The 23,900-nt window shown below is 47.5% G+C and overlaps 2 protein-coding genes across 2 annotated transcripts in view; one reads left to right on the forward strand and one right to left on the reverse strand.

Annotated features, from left to right (window-relative positions):
* CIB4 (calcium and integrin binding family member 4) overlaps positions 1–3,897 on the forward strand; it is a 37,381-nt gene extending 33,484 nt beyond the window's left edge. The window contains exons 4-6 of the mRNA XM_081904513.1: positions 1,507–1,648; positions 2,664–2,773; positions 3,516–3,897. Of these exons, the coding sequence (XP_081760639.1) occupies positions 1,507–1,648; positions 2,664–2,773; positions 3,516–3,608 (345 nt within the window). The 3' untranslated portion in view covers positions 3,609–3,897. The remainder of the gene's footprint in view (positions 1–1,506; positions 1,649–2,663; positions 2,774–3,515) is intronic.
* Positions 3,898–10,099: 6,202 nt separating this feature from the next.
* Positions 10,100–23,900, reverse strand: part of CIMIP2C (ciliary microtubule inner protein 2C) — a 29,344-nt gene continuing 15,543 nt past the window's right edge. The window contains exon 4 of the mRNA XM_081904482.1: positions 10,100–10,450. Coding sequence (XP_081760608.1) covers positions 10,306–10,450 — 145 coding nt within the window. The 3' untranslated portion in view covers positions 10,100–10,305. The remainder of the gene's footprint in view (positions 10,451–23,900) is intronic.

Here is a 23,900-nt window from a genome sequence, read left to right on the forward strand (position 1 = left end):
CCTCACTTTGCTCCCAGCACCAGGCAAGGGTTATCGTCAGACTCTTCTGTGGCTTAAAGGAATTATCCAAGAGCCATTTATTCGCCTTTCCGATCTTAAATGCATCAATCGAGCGCTGGTTTCAAAAGGGCATTTCATAGACTGCGAGCGATAAGTCTGCATTTGGAGATTATCATATTACCCAGAGTGGAAATTTAATCTCCTTTGGACAAAAGGAGGCAGGGAGAAGAAGCTCCCTACTGCCTCCCGGTGGTAGAAGAGGGGTACTGCTTGGGATGGGGGAGGGGAAGTCAGAGGCCTTCGTTCAGTTAATCAATTAACTAATTAATGAAGACGCTGCTTCAGATTTCAACAGGGATCTGCTAGCAGCTTGCAAATCTCAACAAAACAAAACCCCACATGCTTGCTTTAGCTCACTTGATAGAGCATGAGACTCTCTTTTAGAATAAATATGTATTTATTATCTAAGCCCCGATATTGTCAATTCTTTCAATAACCGTTGCTTATATTTCAAATCCTGCCTATGACTTCATGTATGAATAATAGTTTGATAGGTGGTGGGATGCCGGTGGCGCTGTGGTCTAACCACTGAGCCTCTTGGGTTCACTGATCCAAAGGTCAGGGGTTCAAATCCCTGTGATGGTGGTGAGCTCCCATTGCTCGGTCCCAGCTCCTGCCAACCGAGCAGTTTGAAAGCACAAAGTGCAAGTAGATAAATAGGTACTGCTCTGGCAGGAAGGTAAACGAGATTTCCATGTGCTCTGGTTTTTGTCACGGTGTCCCGTTGCACCAGAAGTGGTTTAGTCCTGCTGGCCACATGACCTGGAAAACTGACTGTGGACAAATGCTGGCTCCCTCGGCCTAAAAGTGAGATGAGCGCCGCACCCCCATAGTCACCTTTGACTGGACCTAACCATCCAGGCATCCTTTACCTTTACCTTTTAACTTTGTGGTCTAAACCACTGAGCCTCTTGGGCTTGCCGATCAGAAGGTCAGTGGTTCGAATTCGTGCAGTGGCGTGAGCTCCCGTTGCTCTGTCCCAGATCCTGCCAACCTAGCAGCTCAAAAGCACACCAGTGTGAGTAGATAAATAGGTACTGCTGTGGTGGGAAGGTAAACGGCGTTTCCGTGTGCTCTGGTTTCCATCACAGTGTCCCGGTGAACTAGAAGTGTCCTGCTGGCCACATGACCCAGAAAAGCTGTCTGCGGACATTAGCTGGCTCCCTCAGCCTGAAAACGAGATGAGCGCCGCAACCCCATAGTCGCCTTTGACTGGAGTTAACCGACCAGGGGTCCTTTACCTTTTACCTAGTCCATCAATGGTCACCATTCTTCCTTAAACAATCCATCACAATGTCCTCTTCTTTTAACAATCAGTTTTGCCATTTCCACATAGTTGAGGTCTGAACTTCTCAAGAAGGACCACTGCCTCCTTCACCAGCTGCTCCCTTGCCCTTGGGATGTGGGTTTCAGTTTATGCCAATCCCTCTTCATCTGTCCACACAGGTGAATCCATTCCGGGACCGGATCTGCAAGGTCTTCTCCACCGATGGCTACTTCAGCTTTGAGGACATCCTTGGGATGGCGTCCGTCTTCAGTGACCGAGCGTGCCAGAGCATTAAGATGGAGTATGCTTTTCTGATATACGGTAGGGTGTTTTCCCCCGAATTCTCCTTGTGGCAACCGGGTCCGAGGAATGCGGTCATCGCCTTTTGGGTGGGGTCAGGGTCGGATTTAGTTTTGATGAGGCCCTAACCTCCTGAAGGTAATGGGGCCCTTTATATTTCCAGCTGTCCTTTGTCAACAACAAATTGTCGCTGTTTTTGTGTATTGAATATATGCTATATGAAAATTCCTTCCAGTAGCACCTTAGAGACCAACTAAGTTTGTTATCGGTATGAGCTTTCGTGTGCATGCACACTTTTTCAGATACCAATGACAAACTTAGTTGGTCTCTAAGGTGCTACTGGAAGGATTTTTTTTTTATTTTGTTCCGACTACGGCAGACCAACACGGCTACCTACCTGTAACTAGAAATATGCTATATGGTAATTTATGGACCTAACAGGTATCTCAAGCCATTTGCACATGTTGATTCTCCAGGTCGACAATTATGAAACCAATATCACAATATGGACTCAACCCAGTTTGGGACAATATATTGCCCAGCCCTAACATCATGATTTGTGAAACCAGCGCTTGATTGATGCATTTAAGATCAGAAAGGCGAAAAAATGGCTCCCGGATTATTCCTTTAATCAAGATTTGTGTATGTGCAAAAATTACAATGCAGGGAAAACCGTGAAGCCAGCCCATGCCTCTACCTGCCTCCATCCTTATGTCAGACATCGCGATGTATCAGTACATTGCAATGTTTAGCTGGTGATACATCACTATTTTGAAAACCAATCCTAATAGGCACCTGTTTGCCTGCACGGCCAGGGGTAGCCATGCTTCTGAATGCTGGAAACCACAGGAGGGGTGATGGTTGGCTTTGGGTGCAAATCCTGCTTGTGGGTTTCCCATAATGGGCATCTGGTCGGCCACTGTGAATACAGGGTGCTGGACTAGGTGGGCCATTGGCCTGATCCTGCATGCTCTTCCGATGTTCCTACGTTGTGACCCATTCCACCCGCACATTTTGCAACGCTTCCCTTGAGCAGATTTCAATGACGACGGCTTTGTTGACAAGGAAGACCTCCAGAACGTCATCCGCAGATCGATCAACAGGAACAACCTCAGCGAGGAAGAGATCGCGTCTCTGGCCAACCATGTGCGTCTTGCCCCACTTCCCAGCATGCCCTTCCTTTTATGGGATCTCCAGAGACCTCGGGACAAGACGTTGGCCATGTTGTGATGTCCCGCAATGGCCAAAGCAGGCCAAGGGGGGATGGAGGACACCAATTCCTAGTCCAGTGCTAGAGCAGAGCAAGCTTGTTTCATCCTTCCTCAACCTGGTACCCTCCAGATGTTTGGTACCACAACTCCCATCAGTCTGAGTCAGCTGGGCTCCTTGTCTTCTCCTCCACCAGCGCCAGTCACTATTGCACCCAACACCATGGCCCCAGGGACTGTTGGGAGTTGTAGTCCATTTCTGACCAAGAAGATGCAGGTGGTCCTTGAGTTGCTGATTAAGAAGATGGAGGTGCAGAACAAGATGAAGGAGGCCAACTGGGAGAACTTTAGGTGTGGTCCTCGGCGCATGATTTCTATGTGCTTCGAGGGCAGTGTTGGGAGGGATGTTCCAATCTCAAAACTGTGAGGCTATATATATTCTCCTATGAACTCACCCAGGCTCTGAGATCTTACATTTTTTAAAAAAAATTGGAGGGCACCAGGTTGGGGACAGCTGGCTTGCTCCATCCTTTGGCTAGCAAACAGGAGATGCTGATCTCATGTTCACAGCCAGATGGTTTGGGGTGTAGGTCTCTCACACAGGGCATTCCTGTTGGCCGGGACACCTGTGTGAGGAAGGGGCTAGTGGTCTTCAAGGCAGACATTTCCGTTCCATGCAGGTCCTGGAGGAGGCCGACTTGGATAATGACAAGATGCTCTCCCTGGTGGAGTTCGAACATGCCATGACCAAGTCTCCAGACTTCCTACAGTAAGAGCCCTGTCAAAAACTCACCCGAGCCATCCAACCCTCTTCCCCACGGGCCCAGCTCCGAAATCCCCCTCCCGTACCTTAGTCCCCACCCCAAACTTTTAAAAACTGAGTAGGGCAAGCTTTCCATGACAGTCACCCCCTAACTTGAGGGTGGCGGTGACAATTGCCAGGGGACAGAGCTATTAAGCCCATCCCCACTATTCCTTGCCTATTATAAGGATATAATAGATTTATTGCGCACCCTTCCCCCGCAGCTCTTTTAGTCTCTACTTCTAAGGAAGCGGCGGCAAGATGGCAGACGGCACACAAGCCAAGATGCACAAAACCAACTCTTCCAGAGGAACGCTTCCATCACAGATATTTTTGTAGGGAAGGAACCCAGGCAACAGACCTGTCTGTATATTTTGCAGGAGAATAAAATTTGACTGTTGAGGAAAGGCAAAGATCATGGAGTTTCTGTGGGTTCATGTTCAGGGATGCAGGAGAGGATATATTGCTTGATTATAGCCTTTCCAACTTTTGTTAAAAAGTTCACAATTTAGCAGAGTAATATTCCCCTTTTTAAACTCGCAGCGGATGTGTTTTCTCAGGCTCACTAAAGCCTCTATAATAACTGTTTTGGTATTTCCCACTTATTCCCTCGTAAAAGATAAGACACGACACAGTTTCTATAAAAGTATAAAAAGAGTTTACTCACTCACATTCTGTTCACAATCGGATCCCAAAAGGCAGACTTAGCCTAGAAAAGTAACATACACTTGGAAACTATCTCATAAGGAGACAGTCCCTTTGTCCTCTCTTGGCTGGAAGCATCTTTGGCTAAGCAGATGTTGCTTCTTTGATGCATGTAGTCAGAGAGAGAGAGATGGCTGCCCTGCCCTGTGCTTTTGTCGTTACCTGTGCAGGTGAGGCCACGCCCACCTCTAGTCACATGCAGAGGAAGTCTGTCCCAGCCCAGAAGGAAACAGGAAGTTTACCTGCTGGCTGAACAAATATTCCTCTCCATGTGTAAACATGTTCACTTGTAGCAGGAACCCCCCACCCCAATCATTCAGTTTGTACAAACTTCACACACACTCACACTCACACACTACATACGCTACGCTTCTGTTATAAATTTATACAAAATCAACCATACATCGGATTTGCACTGTTCCACTTTTATTTTACTCCATGAAGGAAGGACTACAAAATGGGGAAGGTTTGCTACAGGGCAGCCATAATCCCTTGAGCATACCAGCACATCCACAGGAGCCCTGCCCAGTTGCTATGCCAACCCTGATGGTCCCAGACAGAAGACCATCAAGATCACAAGGAACTTGCATATGGGAGTGGATTCAGCACGGACTGGAACAAAGGACAATAATCAGCTCTTCCCTCTGGGGGCAGGAAACTGCAAACTCCCCTCTGTCACCTGGAAAGTACTCATGGGGAGGGGGAAAGGGGGAACCAGCCAGGTGACAGGACACTCAGGTTACCACCACAACTCCTCCCTCAACCCCTCCTTTGTGTGATGTATGCATGATGTTTCTGGGGGTGGGCTTGATCTACAGGGTGGCAATTTCAAAAGTCTTCATAAGGCCTTGCACACCATTTTTCTGGGTCCCTCCTCTCTCCTGCAGGTGAGGGGAGCACCCTGTTGCAACATATCAATAAGGGCCAAGCCTACAGGCTGCTGTTTTGCTCCAAGTTATCCTGGTTGGTGTCTTTGTTTTTGTCCAAGGGAGCCCTCAGATTTTTCCATTAACACACTCTAGGAATGTTGTACTTGACTGCTCGTGTGTTTCACATCCCCCAGTTTCTCATATCTCCATCTTTTCCTCCCCATGGCAGTCTTGGAAAGTGGCTGCGTTTTCAGTTCAGAGTGGGCCACTGGGGAAGCGGGTGCCAAATACACTGGCTCCTGCTTACAAAAGGGAGGGGGGAATGGCAGGGTTGCCACCTTAGTTCTGGCAAAATGCAAGGCAGGGCAGGGCGGTGATTTTTCTTGTGAAATCCCAGAGGGTGGGAATTCCTCCACACCCATTTGCACCCTTAATTCTCTGCACAGCGAGATCTGTTTTGCAGATCAAGCGTTCCTGGTTATGCTCCCCGACCCCTATTCCAGTTCTGTTTTCCTTTTAAATAATTTTTATTACTTTTTTTTTTAAAAAAAGATACAAAATTCTGCAAAATACAGTGTTCCCAAAAGGGATCTGATGGCAATATACCGAGTCCATGTACAATTACAGATCACTGTCGAAGAAATGCAGACATATAACAAAACCCCAATAAATAAACCGCAGGCATGTGAATGCGAGGAAGGTAGCGACAGGAGCTATTTTTGCATGGACGTAATGGTTAAACAAGACAAGGTGACAAAACATGGACCCTATTATACCAAGGGAAAAGAATTAACATATTCCAATGCCCTGATTCGCTATATCAGCCATATTTGATTATGGGCCGAGCAAAGTCCTTTACTTACAAAAGAAATAAAATCAGGCCAAACAAGTATGAAATTGATTGATTGATTGATCTTTATTACGGCCATTGGCCCGTCACACCACCATAATGTACTTGAACCTCCAATTTTAAAACCGCCAAAACTTACAAAAAAACAGACAAGAACCAAAGCAAAACAAAAACAAAAGACCAACATCATACATTACAACAAATTTGTAGCATAAACATCGCCCTCTGCTCATAAATTAATAGAAGACATCAATGGTGATATCACCTAATTACATCCTAAACATAGATCATGGTTTAAAGGGATTATCCGAGCCACACAGGAGTCCATTTCTCTTCTTTAGGGATAGGACGCTGACCAAGAATCTGGCAACCATGAGTGATCTTAGGGGGTCATCATCATTTAATAGATATCTCAGTTTGGCTTCAGTCGTATCATCGGCAATTCCCTTAAGATATTGAGCAAGAAACTTGCTCCTGGCCGATAAGTGAAAAGCACAATCAAGAATTATGTGATGCAATGATTCCGGTGCCCCACAATTACAATCACATAAGAGCGATATCTGTCCATTGGAGAATCTATTTCTCAGCACGTTCGATGGGAAGGTGTTGAATCTTGCCTTTACAAAGGCATATCTATGAGCTGAGGAAGTTAAAGAATTCAAATAGTTTGGGAGCCTTAAGAGGGGTAATAAACCAAGATTTAGAGGTGAGCAGGTACCATTGCCCAAGATCATTTTCTGCTGCAAGTCCATCTCCTCTAGCTTACAGGTTACTGTTCTTTTAGCTGGAACTATGTCCTGCTCTAGTAATTTGGATGGGGAGATTCCCATTGCCGTTATTTTCAGCTGTAAATTTTTTACCCATGGGCTCTGGAAATCATCTCTCCACATACATTGTATCAAGTACAAGTTTGGGAGATTGTGCCATAGAGATAACCAGTGACAAAGAATGTGCTTCCACAGAGCACTTTCCAGGGATACAATATTAAGTTCCATGCGTAACGCTGTATTACTTACACAGTTGGGCAGTTTCAATATCCCTCTTAAAAACTGATTTTGAATGACCTCCAGGTGAGATAGGTTGGCAAAAGTCCCCCAAATTGAGATGGCATAAGCAATTGTCGGGATCACCTTGGCCTTGAAGACTTTCAACGCCGATGGGATATGAAGGGCCCCATCAGTGAAGAAGAATCGCAAGATCGCCAAGGAGATAGATTTGGCTCTATTTGTAACATAGGCTACATGGGCCTTCCATCTGAGGTTATGTTGTAACCAGACTCCCAAATATTGGAATCTATAGACTTGTTCGATGATTCTCCCATCAATTCTCCAATTATGGAGTTTCCGGCTCTTTGAGAAAATCAGGATCTTAGATTTTCCATAATTAATTGTAAGGGAATTTGCGTGACAGTATGATCCAAAAATTTTTAGGGCCCTCCTGAGACCTACTCTAGAAAAAGAAAGAATGACTGCGTCATCCGCATATAGTAACAAGGGGCAGCGATAAAGTGCTAGGCGGGGTGCATGAATCCTTTCTTGGGCCTCTATCAGGGGAGTCCTCATGTCACTTATGAACAAATTGAACAGGAGTGGAGCCAATATACAACCCTGTCGAACACCTCTGTTAATGGGAATTGAATTCGTGAGATCACCCTCCAGGGTGAATCTCACTCTGGCCGCTGAGTTCTCATGGAGTTTGATTATTAGCCAGAGAAGCCTTCTGTCAATGCCCCAGCGGGTGAGTTTTTCCCAGAGGATGCTCCTGGGGATTCGCTATATCAGCCATATTTGATTATGGGCCGAGCAAAGTCCTTTACTTACAAAAGAAATAAAATCAGGCCAAACAAGTATGAAATAATCCCTTTTCCTTTAGCTCCCAAAGACTCTCAGCTTATTAGCTGGTTTTTCCAGTAAGGCACTGCAACTCTAACCCTATAGTAACCCTAACCCTATAATAAGATTGGCCCCCTCTCATTCCCCCACCATCTTGGTTCTTTGGGCTGCACAGAAACCTGCTTGGCTGCAATATCCAGGAAAGGCCTCACCCAGACTTCCTTTTGTGCAATGAATCTAGCCATAGGTCTGTGCTTTAAAGCATCGTGTCCAAACGCTTAATTTTTTTTTGGCCCCAGGGATTTCCCCCAGGACTTTCCCGCCAAATTGGAGCAAACAGCCAATTGCAGAAAACTCAAAGTGTGAGGCAAAAAGGAAGTGTGGATGAGCCCTCTCTTACGATAACTTTTACAGCAGGCGGAACGCCTAGCGTTAAGTTATTATCGACTGGTGATCTCATTAACCCAGAAGGAAGGCAGTTCAGCCATTCGCACAAGATTACCTATCTCCACGAGGATTCAGAGTGCGCAGGGTTGCAGGCAGGCAACTCAGCTAAATCTTTGCAAGCTCAGTGCCCCTGCCTGCCAGGCACTTATGTGGACTGGATAGTGCCCATTCTGGAAAGTGGAGATGAGGTGGTGTTTTGCTGATTGGTGCATAAGGGGAACGGACACCCTCGGGAGCGGACTGTCCTTTGATGGAGGTTGCCATCTGTTGGGGATTCTTTAACTGTGCTTCTTGCAGCGCAGGGGGTTGAACTGCGATATGGTAATCTTTATTGTCATTGTCCCACACAGAACAACGAAATTGAAAAAGTCTGGATCAGACATTTAAAAACCAACAAGCCTGCCATCCCAGGTATCCCAGCCTGGTTAGCCCCCTAAAAACTCTGACACCCCATAATTAAATACAATATACTCCCACATAGACTTCCTTACACTGCGTTTAAAACCAAAATCTCATTTGGGTAGAAACTCTTTCTCAGGCGGCTAGTCCTAGTCTTTATAACCCTGGACCTTCTTCCAGAAGGCAGAAGCTGAAAGAGATCGTTTCCGGGGTGCGCACTATCCTGCGCTATCTCTGCCGCTTTCTTGTGGCACCTGGAAGCATAGATCTGATCCAAGGTGGGAAGAGTGCACCCGATTATTCTCTCCGCAGTCTTTACAACCCTGGACAGCATTGTTTTTTTCCCTGGCCATGCAGCTCCCAAACCACACACACAGACCATAAGTTAATACATCCTCAACAGTACAATGAGAAACAATGAGAGATTGTTTTTCTGGGGGGCTCTCAGACTAGAGGACCTTTGGGGGTCCCATCCAACTCTACCATTCTAAGATCAGAAGAACCCTGCAGCTGGATCAGACCAAAGGCCCATCTGGTCCAGCATCCTCTTCCCCATGGTGGCCGAGCAAACGCCTCTGGTTGTCACACACAAGACATGCTCACAGGAGCGCACTCCCGCTTTTGTTTCCCAGAAACTGATCTTCATATAGCCCTTGTGACCAGAGGCCACCGATAGCCTCTGGCCAATTCCTCCAGGAATCAGTCTAATTCCCTTTTAATGGCATCCAAGTCGGTGGTCCATAGTCTCATCTCACACCCACCAATGTTTTTCTCTGATGAAAATAGGGACGTCCTAAGCAAAAGTGACGCGGGTGGTGCTGTGGGGTTAAACCACAGAGCCTAGGACTTGCCAATCAGAAGGTCAGCATTTCGAATCCCCGCAATGGGGTGAGCTCACTTTGCTCGGTCCCTGCTCCTGCCAACCTAGCAGTTCGAAAGCATGTCAAAGTGCAAGTAGATAAATAGGTACCACTCTGGCGGGAAGGTAAACGGCGTTTACGTGCACTGCTCTGTTTCGCCAGAAGCGGTTTAGTCCTGCTGGCCACATGACCCGGAAGCTGTATGCCGGCTCCCTCGGCCAGTAAAGCGAGATGAGAGCCGCAACCCCAGAGTCGGCTGCGACTGGACCTAATGGTCAGGGGTCCCTTTACCTTTAAGCGAAAGTGAGGTTTTCTGGGATCAAATCAGAAACCGGGACGGCTTCTGTAATTCCAGGGCTGTCCCTGGAAAACAGGGGCACCTGGAGGGTCTGGCATCTTCTGCTAGTCAATCCCGCCGTTCAACTATTTGCCGTGTCTGGGATTGTGTGCGATGCAAACAACACAGCAGACCGTACAAAAATGGAGGCTTGCATAGTGTGTCTGAGGGATGGTGGGTGGGGGAATTTAATCACTGGGCTATGCCCCAGAAGTTCATTTTTTATGGAATGCAACTTTCCCCAGGTCTTCCTGGGGCAACATGATATGGCAGGACAGGAAGAGAAAACCCAGCTCTTATGATCTCCCGTTGCCCAACTCTGACGTCCGTCCCGACAAAAGCTGACAATGGCGCTGTGGCAGTCTCTGCTCAGGCCCTGTATTCGAAATAGCTGTCTCGGACTTCTCTCTCTTGTGAGGTCACCCTCTTCCCTGAGGGGAAAGTCTGGTATGTCCGCAGGTTCTCCGGAGACACACGATGGAGGTGCCACAAAGTTTTGGCGCTCAGCGGTGGGCTGGAGGTCAGGGGGAGAACAAGCACACAATGGGAGAGATGGATTACATGGCTGATGGTTGAGAGTTGAACACAGAAGGGATGATAATAATAATAATAATAATAATAATAATAATAATAATAATAATAATTTATTTATATCCCGCCCTCCCCAGCCGAGGCCAGGCTCAGAGCGCCTAACAACAATAAAAGTAACACAGCATTCTAAAATCAATTCATTCTAAAATCAATTCAAAATTAAATTAATGGCAACCATTGGGCTAACGTTTGATGAGGATTACAGAAGGAGGGGGTCAGGCTGTGCCTTGGCCAAAGGCCTGGTGGAACAGCTCTGTCTTGCAGGACCTGCAGAAAGATGTCAAGTCCCGCAGGGCCCTGGTCTCTTGTGACAGAGCGTTCCACCAAGTCGGGGCCACAGCTGAAAAAGCCCTGGCTCTGGTTGAGGCCAGCCTAACCTCCCTGTGGCCTGGGACCTCCAAGATGTTTTTATTTGAAGACTGTAAGGTCCTCCATGGGACATTCCAGGAGAGGCGGTCCCGTAGGTACGAGGGTCCTAGGCCGTGTAGGGCTTTAAAGGTTAAAACAAGCACCTTGAACCTGATCCTGTACCCCATCGGGAGCCAGTGCAGCTGGTATAGCACTGGGTGAATGTGATATTGCAGCGAGGACCCCGTAAGGAGTCTCGCCGCGGCATTCTGCACCCGCTGGAGTTTCTGGGTCAGTCTCAAGGGCAGCCCCACGTAGAGCGAGTTACAATAATCAAGTCTGATGATGCTGTTATAGGAATTCTAAGGTCTTACGTATATAAAATGAATGTTCAGAAATGTTCGAGGCAAACACATACATAAGTATATAAGCCACGTGTCTGGAACAGTACAGGAGAACAATCCTGAAGCCATTTTGACTCTCCCAAAGTGACCACAAATGTTTCTCTGCAAGGAGAAAGGAAATGGGGAGAGCTTTCCAATTGTCTTTGGACTGTAGGGGCTTATGCCTCCCTGTAAATACAGTCTGGCAAGTATTTGTTCACACCATCAATGTGCGTAAGAGATATAAGAGTAATAGTAATAATAATAATAATAATAATAATAATTCATTTATTATTTATTCCCCGCCGATCTGGCTGGGTTTCCCCAGCCACTCTGGGCAGCTTCCCACAGAATATTAAAAACACATTAAAACATCAGACATTAAAAACTTCCCTAAGTAGGGCTGCTTCAGATGTCTTCTGAACCTCAAATAGAGATTCAGGAAGTATTGACCATCTCCAAGGAATGGCCAGGCAAGAAAAGGCAATCAGATAAGGCATTATCAGGTATCCTGGCAGACAGAAGAGAAGCAACACACTCAAATTTCTGCTGGGGAACACCTCCTTCTGTGATGTATGTATGATGTTTTGGGGGGCAGTCTTGAGCTTCAGGGGAGGCAATTTCAATAGTCTATATAAGGGCTTGCGCACCATTGTTCTGGGTTCCTCCTCCCTCCTGTGTGTGGTGAGTGAGGACCCTGTTGCAACAGTTTAATAAAGATCAGGCTTACTAGCTGCTTTGTTTCTCAATATACTCTGGTTCTTGGGAGAAAAGCAGTGACAAAGCTAGACAGCATCTTAAAAAGCAGAGACATCTCCTTGCCAACAAAGGGCCGTATAGTAAAAGCTATGGTTTTCCCAGTAGTGATGTATGGAAGTGAGAGCTGGACCATAAAGAAGGCTGATTGCCGAAGAATTGATGCTTTTGAATTCTGGTGCTGGAGGAGACTCTTGAGAGTCCCATGGACTGCAAGAAGATCAAACCTCTCCATTCTGAAGGAAATCAGCCCTGAGTGCTCACTGGAAGGACAGATCCTGAAGCTGAGGCTCCAAGACTTTGGCCACCTCATGAGAAGAGAAGACTCCCTGGAAAAGACCCTGATGCTGGGAAAGATGGAGGGCACAAGGAGAAGGGGATGGCAGAGGACGAGATGGTGGGACAGTGTTCTCAAAGCTACCAGCGTGAGTTTGACCAAACTGCGGGAGGCAGTGGAAGACAGGAGTGCCTGGCGTGCTCTGGTCCAGGGGGTCACGAAGAGTCGGGCACGGCTAAACGACTAAACAACAACAACAACATACTCTGGTTGGCAGGGCCATCTTAAGCATATCCAGCGCCATGGTGCAAAGCTCCCTCTGGCACACACACACACCCTCCGGTTTCCCAGAGTTTTTTTAGGGAGGACAGTGCTGCTGGTGGGGCTGCAGGAGGCGGGCAGCGGCTGGAGGGTGGCTCCTCCGGTGGGAAAGAGACAGAGACTGGACACGGCGCCTCCCGGCTCAGCTGGCCGCTTTGTGCCGCGGTGGCCACGGCAGACGGAGGCTCTGGGTGCTACGCTGCTTCGGCGCAGCATGGTGGAGGTGGGCGAGGGCGGCGAGCTGATGCCGGAAGGTGCAGCATCCAGCCTCTGCCTCTTTCCTAGTGCCCTCCAGAACTTGGCGCCCTGGCGCCCTGCGCCACTAGCCTCTATGGATAAGACGCCCCTGCTGGTTGGCCTCTGTTGTTTTCTCCTTCCGATAGGGAACCTAAAAAAGGACTCTATGTGGGCTCTTGGATATCCCATAAAGGAAAAATGAGCAGTTTTTTCTTATAACAATAGGAATCCCAGATAAGAACTTCATCTGTGCCCCTGGAGGTTATGGTGGAATATTCATTCCAGCCTTGGATTTTACCTATATCACTCATGTTAAGAAAGACCAACACACATACACAAACACACACACACAATTGGGGTGGGGCGGGGAAAACGGTCAACATCCCCATAAGAAAACTGTGATTTTTCTAACAAAGTAAATAAATCAACCTTTCTATTGACAGCGTGCCCTTTTTAATACGGTAGTAGTTTAGGATGCCTCTTTGCTAGAGATTATCAGAGTCTGCAGAAATCAAACTTTTTCATAGTGTTTCGATTCATAACTTGGAAAAGGTTTATTGAGGAAGGATTGCCTAAAGCTGCCCTGAGTTCAAAGAAATACTAATAAAGAACAGTTTCCATAGGGAGAAAACAAAACATGCCACGGAAGTTCTCGTTCTCAAATTGAAAAGCAGGACGTAAATACCTGAAATAAATCTTGTATGCTCTGAAAAAAAGAAAAGAAAGAAAAAAAGAAAGACCCCAGTTGGAGCTCCCTAAACTTCAGGGCACTTAAAATTAAGGCTGGGGACCACACAATGTGCAACTGGATTCAAAATGGGTTATCAGGCTAATGGGCTCAAGCTGCAGATGGGTAAGTTTGCCAACTTCCATTTTGGTTTCTCATTCTGGCTTAAATTCACCTCTTCACACTGCCACCACAGTTTGCGATTATCTTTAAAAGTATTCACAAGCATCTGCCATCATTTAAGCTTGCATTTCTCCTTACATGCAAGTCTTTCGGAGTAATTTTGCACAATGTGCAAGTGATCTCTCCAAATAAAATGCATTATTGTATGTTATTTTTGCGAATATATACACATCTTTATGGGGGGGGGGAACGTTCCCGAATATGCTTCTGTGCATGCTCTGGTTATCTCCCGCTTGGACTACTGCAATGCGCTCTGCGTGGGGCGACCTTTGAAGGTGACCCGGAAACTACAACTAATCCAGAATGTGGCAGCTGGACTGGTGACTGGGAGCGGCCACCGAGACCACATAACACCGGTCCTGAAAGACCTAAATTGGCTCCCAGTACGTTTCTGAGCACAATTCAAAGTGTTGGTGCTGACCTTTAAAGCCTAAAATGGCCTCAGTCCAGTATACCTGAAGGAGCGTCTCCACCTCCATCATTCTGCCCAGACACCGAGTTCCAGCTCCAAGGGCCTTCTGGCGGTTCCCTCGCTGTGAGAAGCCAAGTTGCAGGGAACCAGGCAGAGGGCCTTCTAGGTGGTGGCGCCCGCCCTGTGGAATGCCCTCCCACCAGATGTCAAAGAGAAGAACAACTATCAGACTTTTAGAAGACATCTGAAGGCAGCCCTGTTTAGAGAATCTTTAAATGTTTAATAGGTTATTGAATTTTAGTGTTTTGTTGGAAGCCGCCCAGAGTGGCTGGGGAAACCCAGCCAGATGGGTGGGGTATGAAAAATAAATTATTATTATTGTTGTTGTTGTTGTTGTTTAATTTGGCTGGAGAACTGCCCTGCAAAATTGGGAGGGTGCAAATGTCAAAGGATGGCTGTATCTTGGGGGCATGTCTTGTTCTGGAAAGAATGGAACAGGTAGGATCACGTTAAAATGTGAACTGGGCCGAATTTCTCCCTCTTTCCTGTTTGCCAAACAAGAAGCAAAATACAAACTAAATCCAATAAACAAAACAGACAAGCCGAATTTCCCAAGATCAGCTCACATTTCACCAGCCAGAGAAAAACAAACACCTTCTACCTTTTCCTTTACTTCGCTCATCTGCTATCGATCCGCACGTCTTGCCTCTTCCCAACTCTGACCGTGTCTTCCAGATGGAATCAAAGGGGTCCAGGCAGGCCCCGTTAATTCCAATTTCTTGTCTTATAGATCCAAACCTACAGCCACAACTCTTTGGGGCTGCCTTTCTGATCTGTTTTGCTTTCCTGAAAATTGCTTTTCAGAACCTGCTTTGTGCATGAATGATTCTGGCTCAGAGAAGGCTTTTTTTCGTTTTTAGAGAAAAAGAGTGGAGAAAAAGGGTCAGCATTTGCCTCTGGGGGCGGGAGAAAGGAGAGTGCAAGGACACAAGTTAAGATATTCCCTGCAGACAGACCCTCTGTGGAACCTGGCCAGTGGAGAAGTTGCAGAGCGTAGCTGGGATCTTTTGTTAATAATAAAAAAATTATTATTTATACCCCGTCCATCTGTCTCGAGAGACAACAGAGTGCAATCCCAGGAGTTAAACTGCTATAGAATCACAGCACCTGCTGTGGGTGCAGAGAACGTTAACTTGCAGCTGCTGAGAACTTTCTTTATGTATGCTACAACAGCAGCAAGAATACTTATTGCAAAGTATTGGAAGACACAAGATCTACCCACCCGGGAAGAATGGCAGATGAAGGTGATGGACTATATGGAACTGGCGGAAATGACTGGCAGAATCCGAGACCAGGGAGAAGAGTCGGTGGAGGAAGATTGGAAGAAATTTAAAAACTATTTTCAGAAACATTGCAAAATTAATGAATGTTAGAATGATGTTGGAATGAATTTATGTGATTTTAGCAGAAATGTTACAAAGATTTAGGAAAAAACAGACTGCTAATTGGTGAAAGGAGGGAAAGTAAAGTTATATTAATATCAAGATAAATTACAGGACAAAAATTTGAAAAGAGGGAAAGGATTTGCTGAAATGGATAATTGACCTAGAATACAAAAAAGGGAGGTGTGAGGAGGTCGGGGAAATAAGCTAATGAAAGATAAGTAATGGGAAGATTTGTTGTATTTTTCCTTGTTTTTTCTTTTTGCTTAATGGATTTTAATTCTCTGTTCTTTCTTTTTTCTTTTTCTTTCTTCTTTTTTGTATTTTATCTTATTTTTTTTAAAATGATGTTTTTTGTTTTCTCTTTTTGTACCTCTAAAAATTTTAATAAATATCTTGTAAAAAAAAATAATAACTTGCAGCTGCTGTCTCCCATGTTGTTTTTGCTGCAGTAGCAGCACCCAAGTGACTTCCCCGGGGCGCAAGCCTGGGCAGCGTGCATGGAGGGCCTGAGCTGCCCAGATGGCAAGACACCCCCTTCCCCTCGGCCTGGCTGATGTGCTCCAAAGGAAAGCAGGACAAGACATTTGCCACCAGCTTGGCTGCAGGAATTGCCGGAAGGAGGCGTACAAGGCACCATCCAACAGCCTTAGGGACTCCGCTCCAGATTTCTGTAGGGCAGGGACACCCAACTCCCAAGAGACTGTGATCTACTCACAGAAGAAGAAACTGGCAGTGATCAGGTCATAGTTGTTGACCTTTTTTTTACAGCGCAGGTCTAAAATGTTGAGCTTTCTTTAGGGAGAAAAGGAATGAGTCGCTCACCAAAAGAATGATCAGGGAACAAGCAGCCTCACAACGCAAACTACCGTATTTTTTGCTCTATAAGACTCACCTTTCCCCTCCTAAAAAGCAAGGGGAAATGTGTGTGCGTCTTATGGAGCAAATGCACGCGGCGCAGCTATCCCAGAAGCCAGAACAGCAAGAGGGATTGCTGCTTTCACTGCGCAGTGATCCCTCTTGCCGTTCTGGCTTCTGAGATTCAGAATTTTTCCTTGTTTTCCTCCTCCAAAAACTAGGTGCGTCTTGTGGCCTGGTGCATCTTATAGAGTGAAAAATACGGTACGTCTTCCATTCTAATGATCATGCACTGCTGCAGGAATTTATGTATAGGTTGGGGGGGTTTGCCCCTCCAGCAGATGTCATGCACATGCAGCCCACTACCAAAACCAGCACAATTGCTTTTGTGATTTGTCCCCACAAAACACTTCATCACAGTTTCTTCCTATCTATTCAAAGGGCCTCTGCTGCACGATACCAAATGTAAGAATTCACTGATAAATGTCTCTGTGTACTGGATCCCTGGGAAAACTTCAGAAATTCCTATAGACACTCAGCTACTCAGCAGCCCCTCTGCCTGAGTGATAATCCCTGGCATCCTGATACCTGAGTGCCAGACAGGTAGCCATTCCAGAAATAACAAACCCAGATGAAGACAAAAGGGTGGGATGAACTTGGCTGTGAAACAGGGAAATGTAAATATTTCTTTTGTTACACTTGATGGGTGTTTGGTGGAGGGCAAGGGGAACCATGGGGCAGGGTCCAGGATGCTCAGATTACGGCCACCAGACCTCCCCTTTCATGATGGATGAGTGATGTAGTTTGGGGGGGGGTGTAACATGGGGATTAGCAGCTAATAAAAGTTTGGGGGCTCTTTTGTTTGGGGCCTCCATCTTGTTCCACCTGGTGGCAGGTGGGAGTCCTGTCGCGACAGTCTTCAATCAAGACCAAGCCTACTGACTGCTGTTTTGCTCTGGTATTCCTGGCTGGTGTCCTTGTTTTTTTTCCAAGGAGCCCTCAGATTTCTCTGTTAACAGTGCGAATGGAGGACGGGCTGAGGGGGAAAGAGGGCAGGATCCTCTTTCCCAGAGCTTTAGGATCAGAGTTTTCCTGCTCCTACATGGGCCGCTTTTCCCAGGTGAATGAGCCCCATCTGGTGGGCAGCGACTGCAGGCGGGAGTATCCGCCAGCCGTTTGACTTCAGGGCTCCCTCCATGGTTTTTCAAGACAGGCAAATGGCAACCGCAGCTGCCAGTCAGTGTAGACAATATTCAGCTTCACGGACCAACAGTCGGACCCAGTATAAAGCAAATTACGATCCTAAGGCAACGTGAACGAGGAAGGGAGCCTGGATGGATGGGCCCTGTTTAAAGGGTTCAGTAATTAATTAAAACTATCTACAGCTCACCCTTCAACAATAGCGGACACAAGGGTGGGGCACAGAATCCAAAACCACCACCCTAATTTTAAAATAATATTGCTACCTACTCTCAACCCATGTGCCATTCTCTGTGATATATGCAGGATCTGTGCGTCACCAATCGGTGGATGAAGCAAAGCCACGCTGGAGCATCAATGCTGCCCCCCTCCAGAGGCTGGTCACTAGGCACACATAACTGCGCACTAATAAATGCTTTCTGCCCATCTGGTGTCCATCAGCTCCTATTTTTTCCAGAAAACCTCGAGGATGAAGTGTGGTGGAACTGCCACGCTGCACCACCAGAGGGCAGTCACGAAGCACAAGACGGTTCAGAGTGCGAATCGGCAGGTCGCATCCAGAAGTCATTCTCATAGCAGTGGCCACAGGGAGAAGCGTTTTGGTCAAAGCCAGCACTGGAAGACTCACACAAATAAACTCCAAAGGAACTCACTTCCCTGTTTAGTTGTTTAGTCGTGTCTGACTCTTCGTGACCCCCTGGACCAGAGCACGCCAGGCACTCCTGTCTTCCACTGCCTCCCCCAGTTTGGCCAAACTCAGGCTGGTAGCTTCGAGAACACTGTCCCACCATCTCGTCCTCTGTCGCCCCCTTCTCCTTGTGCCCTCCATCTTCCCCAATATCAGGGTCTTTTCCAGGGAGTCTTCTCTTCTCATGAGGTGGTTTTCCCAGTAGTGATGTATGGAAGTGAGAGCTGAACCATAAAGAAGGCTGATCGCCGAAGAATGGGTGCTTTTAAACTGTGGTGCTGGAGGAGACTCTTGAGAGTCCCATGGACTGCAAGAAGATCAAACCTCTCCATTCTGAAGGAAATCAGCCCTGTGTGCTCACTAGAAGGACAGATCCTGAAGCTGAGGCTCCAGTACTTTGGCCACCTCAGGAGAAGAGAAGACTCCCTGGAAAAGACCCTGATGTTGGGGAAGATGGAGGGCACAAGGAGAAGGGGTTGACAGAGGATGAGATGGTGGGACAGTGTTCTCAAAGCTGCGAACATGAGTTTGACCAAACTGTGGGAGGCAGTGGAAGACAGGAGTGCCTGGCATGCTCTGGTCCAGGGGGTCACGAAGAATCGGACATGACTAAATGACTAGACAACAACAACAACAAACCAAGATGGCTCTGCTTTGTCTCCAAAGTTGGAGTCAGCAGTGCTTCTGAAACCCCATTACTGGAAACCCTGAGAGGGAAAAGGTCCGCTCTTGTGTTCGCAATCTGTTTGTGTGTTTCCCAGAGGCATCTGATTGGCAGGAGTGAGAAGAGGATGTTGGGCTAGGTGGGCCCCCATTGGCCTCATCCAGCTACAGGGCTGAAGTTCCCTCCCCTCTTTTGCTCACCTGCCATTCGAGAGGAACACATCTCCTCACCCCGAGACAGCAGGCAAAACGACGGCTACGTCTATCGGCTGCGGAAGCCCGAGAAACGCTGCCCTCTCCGGATTACGGAGACCTGAAAATACACAGCTCGTTTCCTGCCAGCACAAATCCACAAGGGTAACCTATGTTCTCTGGCAGAGCAACGTGCCCTAGAAAATGCTTCTGAGAGCCAATCATTCATGAGTAATGCCAGCCTGCCCCAGAGAGGTCGCTTTGCAACGGCAGGCTGACTGGCAATACCGAATGCGCCATTTAGCTCTCCCAGACAGGCACATAAAATAGGCTTTATTTTTTGGGAGCAGGGGGAGGTTTACAAGCAGGAATGTTTGTGCCACTGGCACATCGTGCTCTCGTCATGCCAGTCTGCTGTTTCGGCATAGTCATTCCGTTCAGGATTGCCAGTGCTTTTGTCTGGGAGGGTTTTGTTATACCTTCAACAGCTGTGTGGCATAAACGTGGCAACAGAGCAGCGAGACAAGCGAACCCTGCTCAGTTTCCCCCAGCAGCTGCCACAGGAGTGGTGCCAGAAAATAAAGTTGCTATTATTATTTAATGATTTATCAAATCTGCATACCGCCAAAGACCCGTAGATCCCAGGGCCGTTCGCGACATAAAATTACGATACAGAAAACACAAAAATACATGATACGAAATAAGAGTTCCTATTATTATTTAATGATTTATCAAATTTGTTGTTTTTGTTGTTGTTTAGTCGTTTAGTCGTGTCCACCTCTTCGTGACCCCATGGACCAGAGCACGCCAGGCACTCCTGTCTTCCACTGCCTCCTGCAGTTTGGTCAAACTCATGCTGCTAGCCTCGAGAACACTGTCCCACCATCTCGTCCTCTGTCATCCCCTTCTCCTTGCGCCCTCCATCTTTCCCAAAATCAGGGTCTTTTCCAGGGAGCCTTCTCTTCTCATGAGGTGGCCAAAGTCTTGGAGCCTCAGCTTCAGGATCTGTCCTTCCAGTGAGCACTCAGGCCTGATTTCCTTCAGAATGGAGAGGTTGGATCTTCTTGCAGTCCATGGGACTCTCAAGAGACTCCTTCAGCACCAGAATTCAAAAGCATCCATTCTTCGGCGATCAGCCTTCTTTACGGGCCACTTCCGTTGTGAGAAGTTACTCACTCTGCTGATTAGCGTGTGCCAGTTCTCTAAACATCTCTGAGGCTTGTGTCGCTGAGTGATGCTGTACCGGGAACCGGAGTTCGCCCGACTGCCGGCCGGTGGCTGGAGTCCCCGGACACATCCCAACATCCCTGGCAACCCACAAGCCCTGGGCTACGAAGCCTTCCCAGTTTGTCTTTCCAAGGCCGAGAGAGACCCCTGCCTGCCATCTGCCAGGCCAAAGGCTTTGGCGTCAAGAGCACAAAGTACAGAAAGCCATGCACTGGTCAGTGAATGGCGCAGGTGTTTGCCAAGGGCAGGTCCTGGAACACTCAGAGCTGACCTGCTGCACATCGCAGCACCGACAGCGATGAGAAGCACCCACTCCATCTTCCATAAGTGCACCTGACTCAGAGGCCTCGGCTGCTTGCCTTTATTTGCTGAAGAAGGGGGACTTCAAGTCAGCAGGCCTCCCTGACACTTGACGCCAAGTGCACTTGGCACAGTCACTTGCATTCTGACAAGTGGCACCTGGAGAGCTCAGCTGGATAGAGTGTGGTGCAGATAAAGGTTGCAGGTTCGATCCCTGTGTGCGACAGCTGCATAGTATTGCATTGCAAGGGGCTGGGCGAGATCAGGGACGTCCAACTCTCTAGCGACTGCAATCTGCTCCCAGTATAATAAAACTGACAGTGATTTACCCATTGTCATTGCTGACAGCTGTTGAGCTTTTTTGGGAGGGGAGAGTGAGCAGAGTTTTTTGGGGGGAGGGCACCATTTTATGGAATAAAACTGATAACCAGACAGTTCGCTGAACCTCCCTCCTTCCCACCCTCCGACACTGATGCAGGGAAAACAACCTTGCAATGCTGTGCCGGTGATAGGACATAGCGCCAGGGGCATGTAGCGATCGCTTTCTTTTTTCCTTTCTCCTTCTGTGCTGGAACGCCTACTTGGGGACTTCCCTGGGTTTTTTCTGGCCCATGTAGGACCAGTCTGGATAGTTGGCCTTGGTGAAGACTTGACGTTATCATCCCCCAAAAAAGTTTTTGAGTTTCTGCTGAAATGAGGCTGCATTTTAATGTTGTATTTTAATCTTGTTTTTTAAGTTGTATTTCAATTAATTGTTTTTATATCTGGTTTTAGCCGCCCTGAGCCCAGTCTTGGCTGGGGAGGGAAGGTATAAATTATTTATTATTATTATTATTATTATTATTATTATTATTATTATTATTATTATTATTATTTGTCAGAGCTGCCTCCAGGTCCCAGCTCACAGAGGACCGACGCTAGCCGGTAGTAATGTACAAAAGTTCAGTTTCCATTTACAAGCTGCAGCGTGCAGCTCTACGTCTAGAAGCTAGATCGGCGAAGCTCCGTCTGAGTCTCCACCCCCTGTACACCAGTTTAAGACTCTAGCCTTACTCCACCTCTTCCGTCGCTCTTTTCTCCTCTGGGTCCTTCTGCCCCCCGGGGTCTCCTCCTTTCTGGACTCTTCTGACGCTGACCCCCCTGACTCCTGTCCCTCCTTCCGGCGGGCTTTAAGACCTGGCTCCCTATCTGGGCTACCTGCTGTTCCGCTCGCCTGTACATTTGAACTTGGCGCGCGCGCCCAGCCTCCAACCTTCCTCTTGACCGTTTCCGCGCTCTCCGATGGAGGCGTGGTCAATCCTGACTCATCTCCTCCCGCTGGTGGTGAGCAGCCTGATCCCGATACTTGGGACTCCCCCCCCCCCACTGCGCTCTGGTGGGGAAGCTGGTCCTGATTTCCAACTGCTGCTCTCTGAGTCCCCTCTGACCCCTTCTTCCTGGGGTGTCCCCCTAGGCACCCCCCTTGCTCTGACCATGGGAGCCCCTTTCTGTGAATCTTCCGATTCGCTGGAAAGACTCAGAGACCTCGGACCACTGTCATCGCTTACGTTTCCTTCGGAATCCTCCCCCTCGCTCTCCATTTCCTCCCTTTCCTGTGCCTCTGCTCCTGAGCCCCTGACATTATTATTATTATTATTATTATTATTATTATTATTATTATTATTGATTCAGAAGCATTGCTATCTGCAACTGTGGAGGCAGAGCAGAGCCATCAAAAGTAGTAGCCCTTGGTAGCCCTCTCTTCCTCCATGGATTTGCCTAAAGCTCTTCTAAAGCCATCTAAGTTGGTGGCTGAAATATACTGTACTCGGAGTCGAGAGTGGATTTCCTGCTCTTTATTCAGCTCATAGTGGTAAGGAGGAATGGAAGTTCCCCCAGAATGTCTGCTTTATATACATTATTTACACAATGGGCCCCACATGATTGGCTAATTCCGGGATTCACCTTGTAGGCCAATCAGGTTGCGGATTCACTTCCACCTGGAGCTGGATTGGGTGGCTCCTGTGGGCCAATCAGACTGCTGCATTCTGGGTCCTATTGTTCTAGGACCAATCAGACTGCTGCATTTTGGATCCTATTCAACTCAGTACATAACAGTGACCATCACTGTCTCCTGTGGCAGAGAGTTCCACTGTTCCGCTATGTGCTGAGTGAAGAAGTGCACAGCATCTTGGAGGACAAAGGCCACTTTCACAGAGCATTTAGCACATGGAGAACGCCGTAGGCTCACGGTAAGCGCCAGGGCCAGAGGTTTTCACTGCTTGTTTTGCCGTTTGCGCAGGATCGCTCCCCACCTCGTCTTTTCAGGCCGCTGGTGAGCTTTATTCAAAGCAGTGCAAGGAGATAAGCCAGGAGCAGAAGGGGGAATGGATTTTTAAACAGGCTTTTGTAATTCCTTTAGACTTACATGAATCAGCTTCAGGTTATGAATGAAAATGACATGCATGAGGGTTCAGGAAACAGACTATCGTCTCAGAGAGGAATGCACGACAAATACAAATGAGGAGAGTGTCCTGAGAGCAAGAAGCCTCATCAAATAGACAGTGGGACATTTCTTCATATCGACCAGGGGATATTTACTTGCTTACTCAAAAGACTTGCACACCCCCTACGGCTGTTCTCCTACAACTGTTCGCCCGCCCACTCCCAGTGAGTACAACAAAACCACACCATAATTTTAATCAGATTACATTCACAATGAATTACAAAGATACAATTGCAATAAAAACCGTAAATGCTGCCTTCAAACGATGCATTCGAGCACAACACACAGCTGAGAGCCGAACTACATTTTCTAGGGGCAGCCTAGAGGCATCTCAAAACAAAGTTGATTGTGTGTGGGGAGAGAAGACCCTGTTCTCTGCTGCAAACAGAAGCAAGATGAGAAAGTGTGGGACTCCCAGAACCACAGTGTTATGAGTTTATGGAGCAGCGGGTTAGGCTGAAAGTCTAGACTCCCTTCTGATTCCTGGAATAAGTCAAGCTAGCTTTCCAGTGAGATGATGGGGTGTCAAGTGGAACAAAGGAAGGAGCTCTATGCGAGATGGCAAATGGGTGAAGCCACTGGAAAGACCAAGCCAGAGTTGAGAGCAGAGGGTCTGAAGTGATGTGAGCGAGAAGCAAAGCAGGAGGCTGCAAACCAAGAGAGACAGAGTCGTG

The sequence above is a fragment of the Podarcis melisellensis genome, assembly GCF_964234715.1.
Source record: "Podarcis melisellensis genome assembly, chromosome: 3".
Classification (NCBI taxonomy): domain Eukaryota; kingdom Metazoa; phylum Chordata; class Lepidosauria; order Squamata; family Lacertidae; genus Podarcis; species Podarcis melisellensis.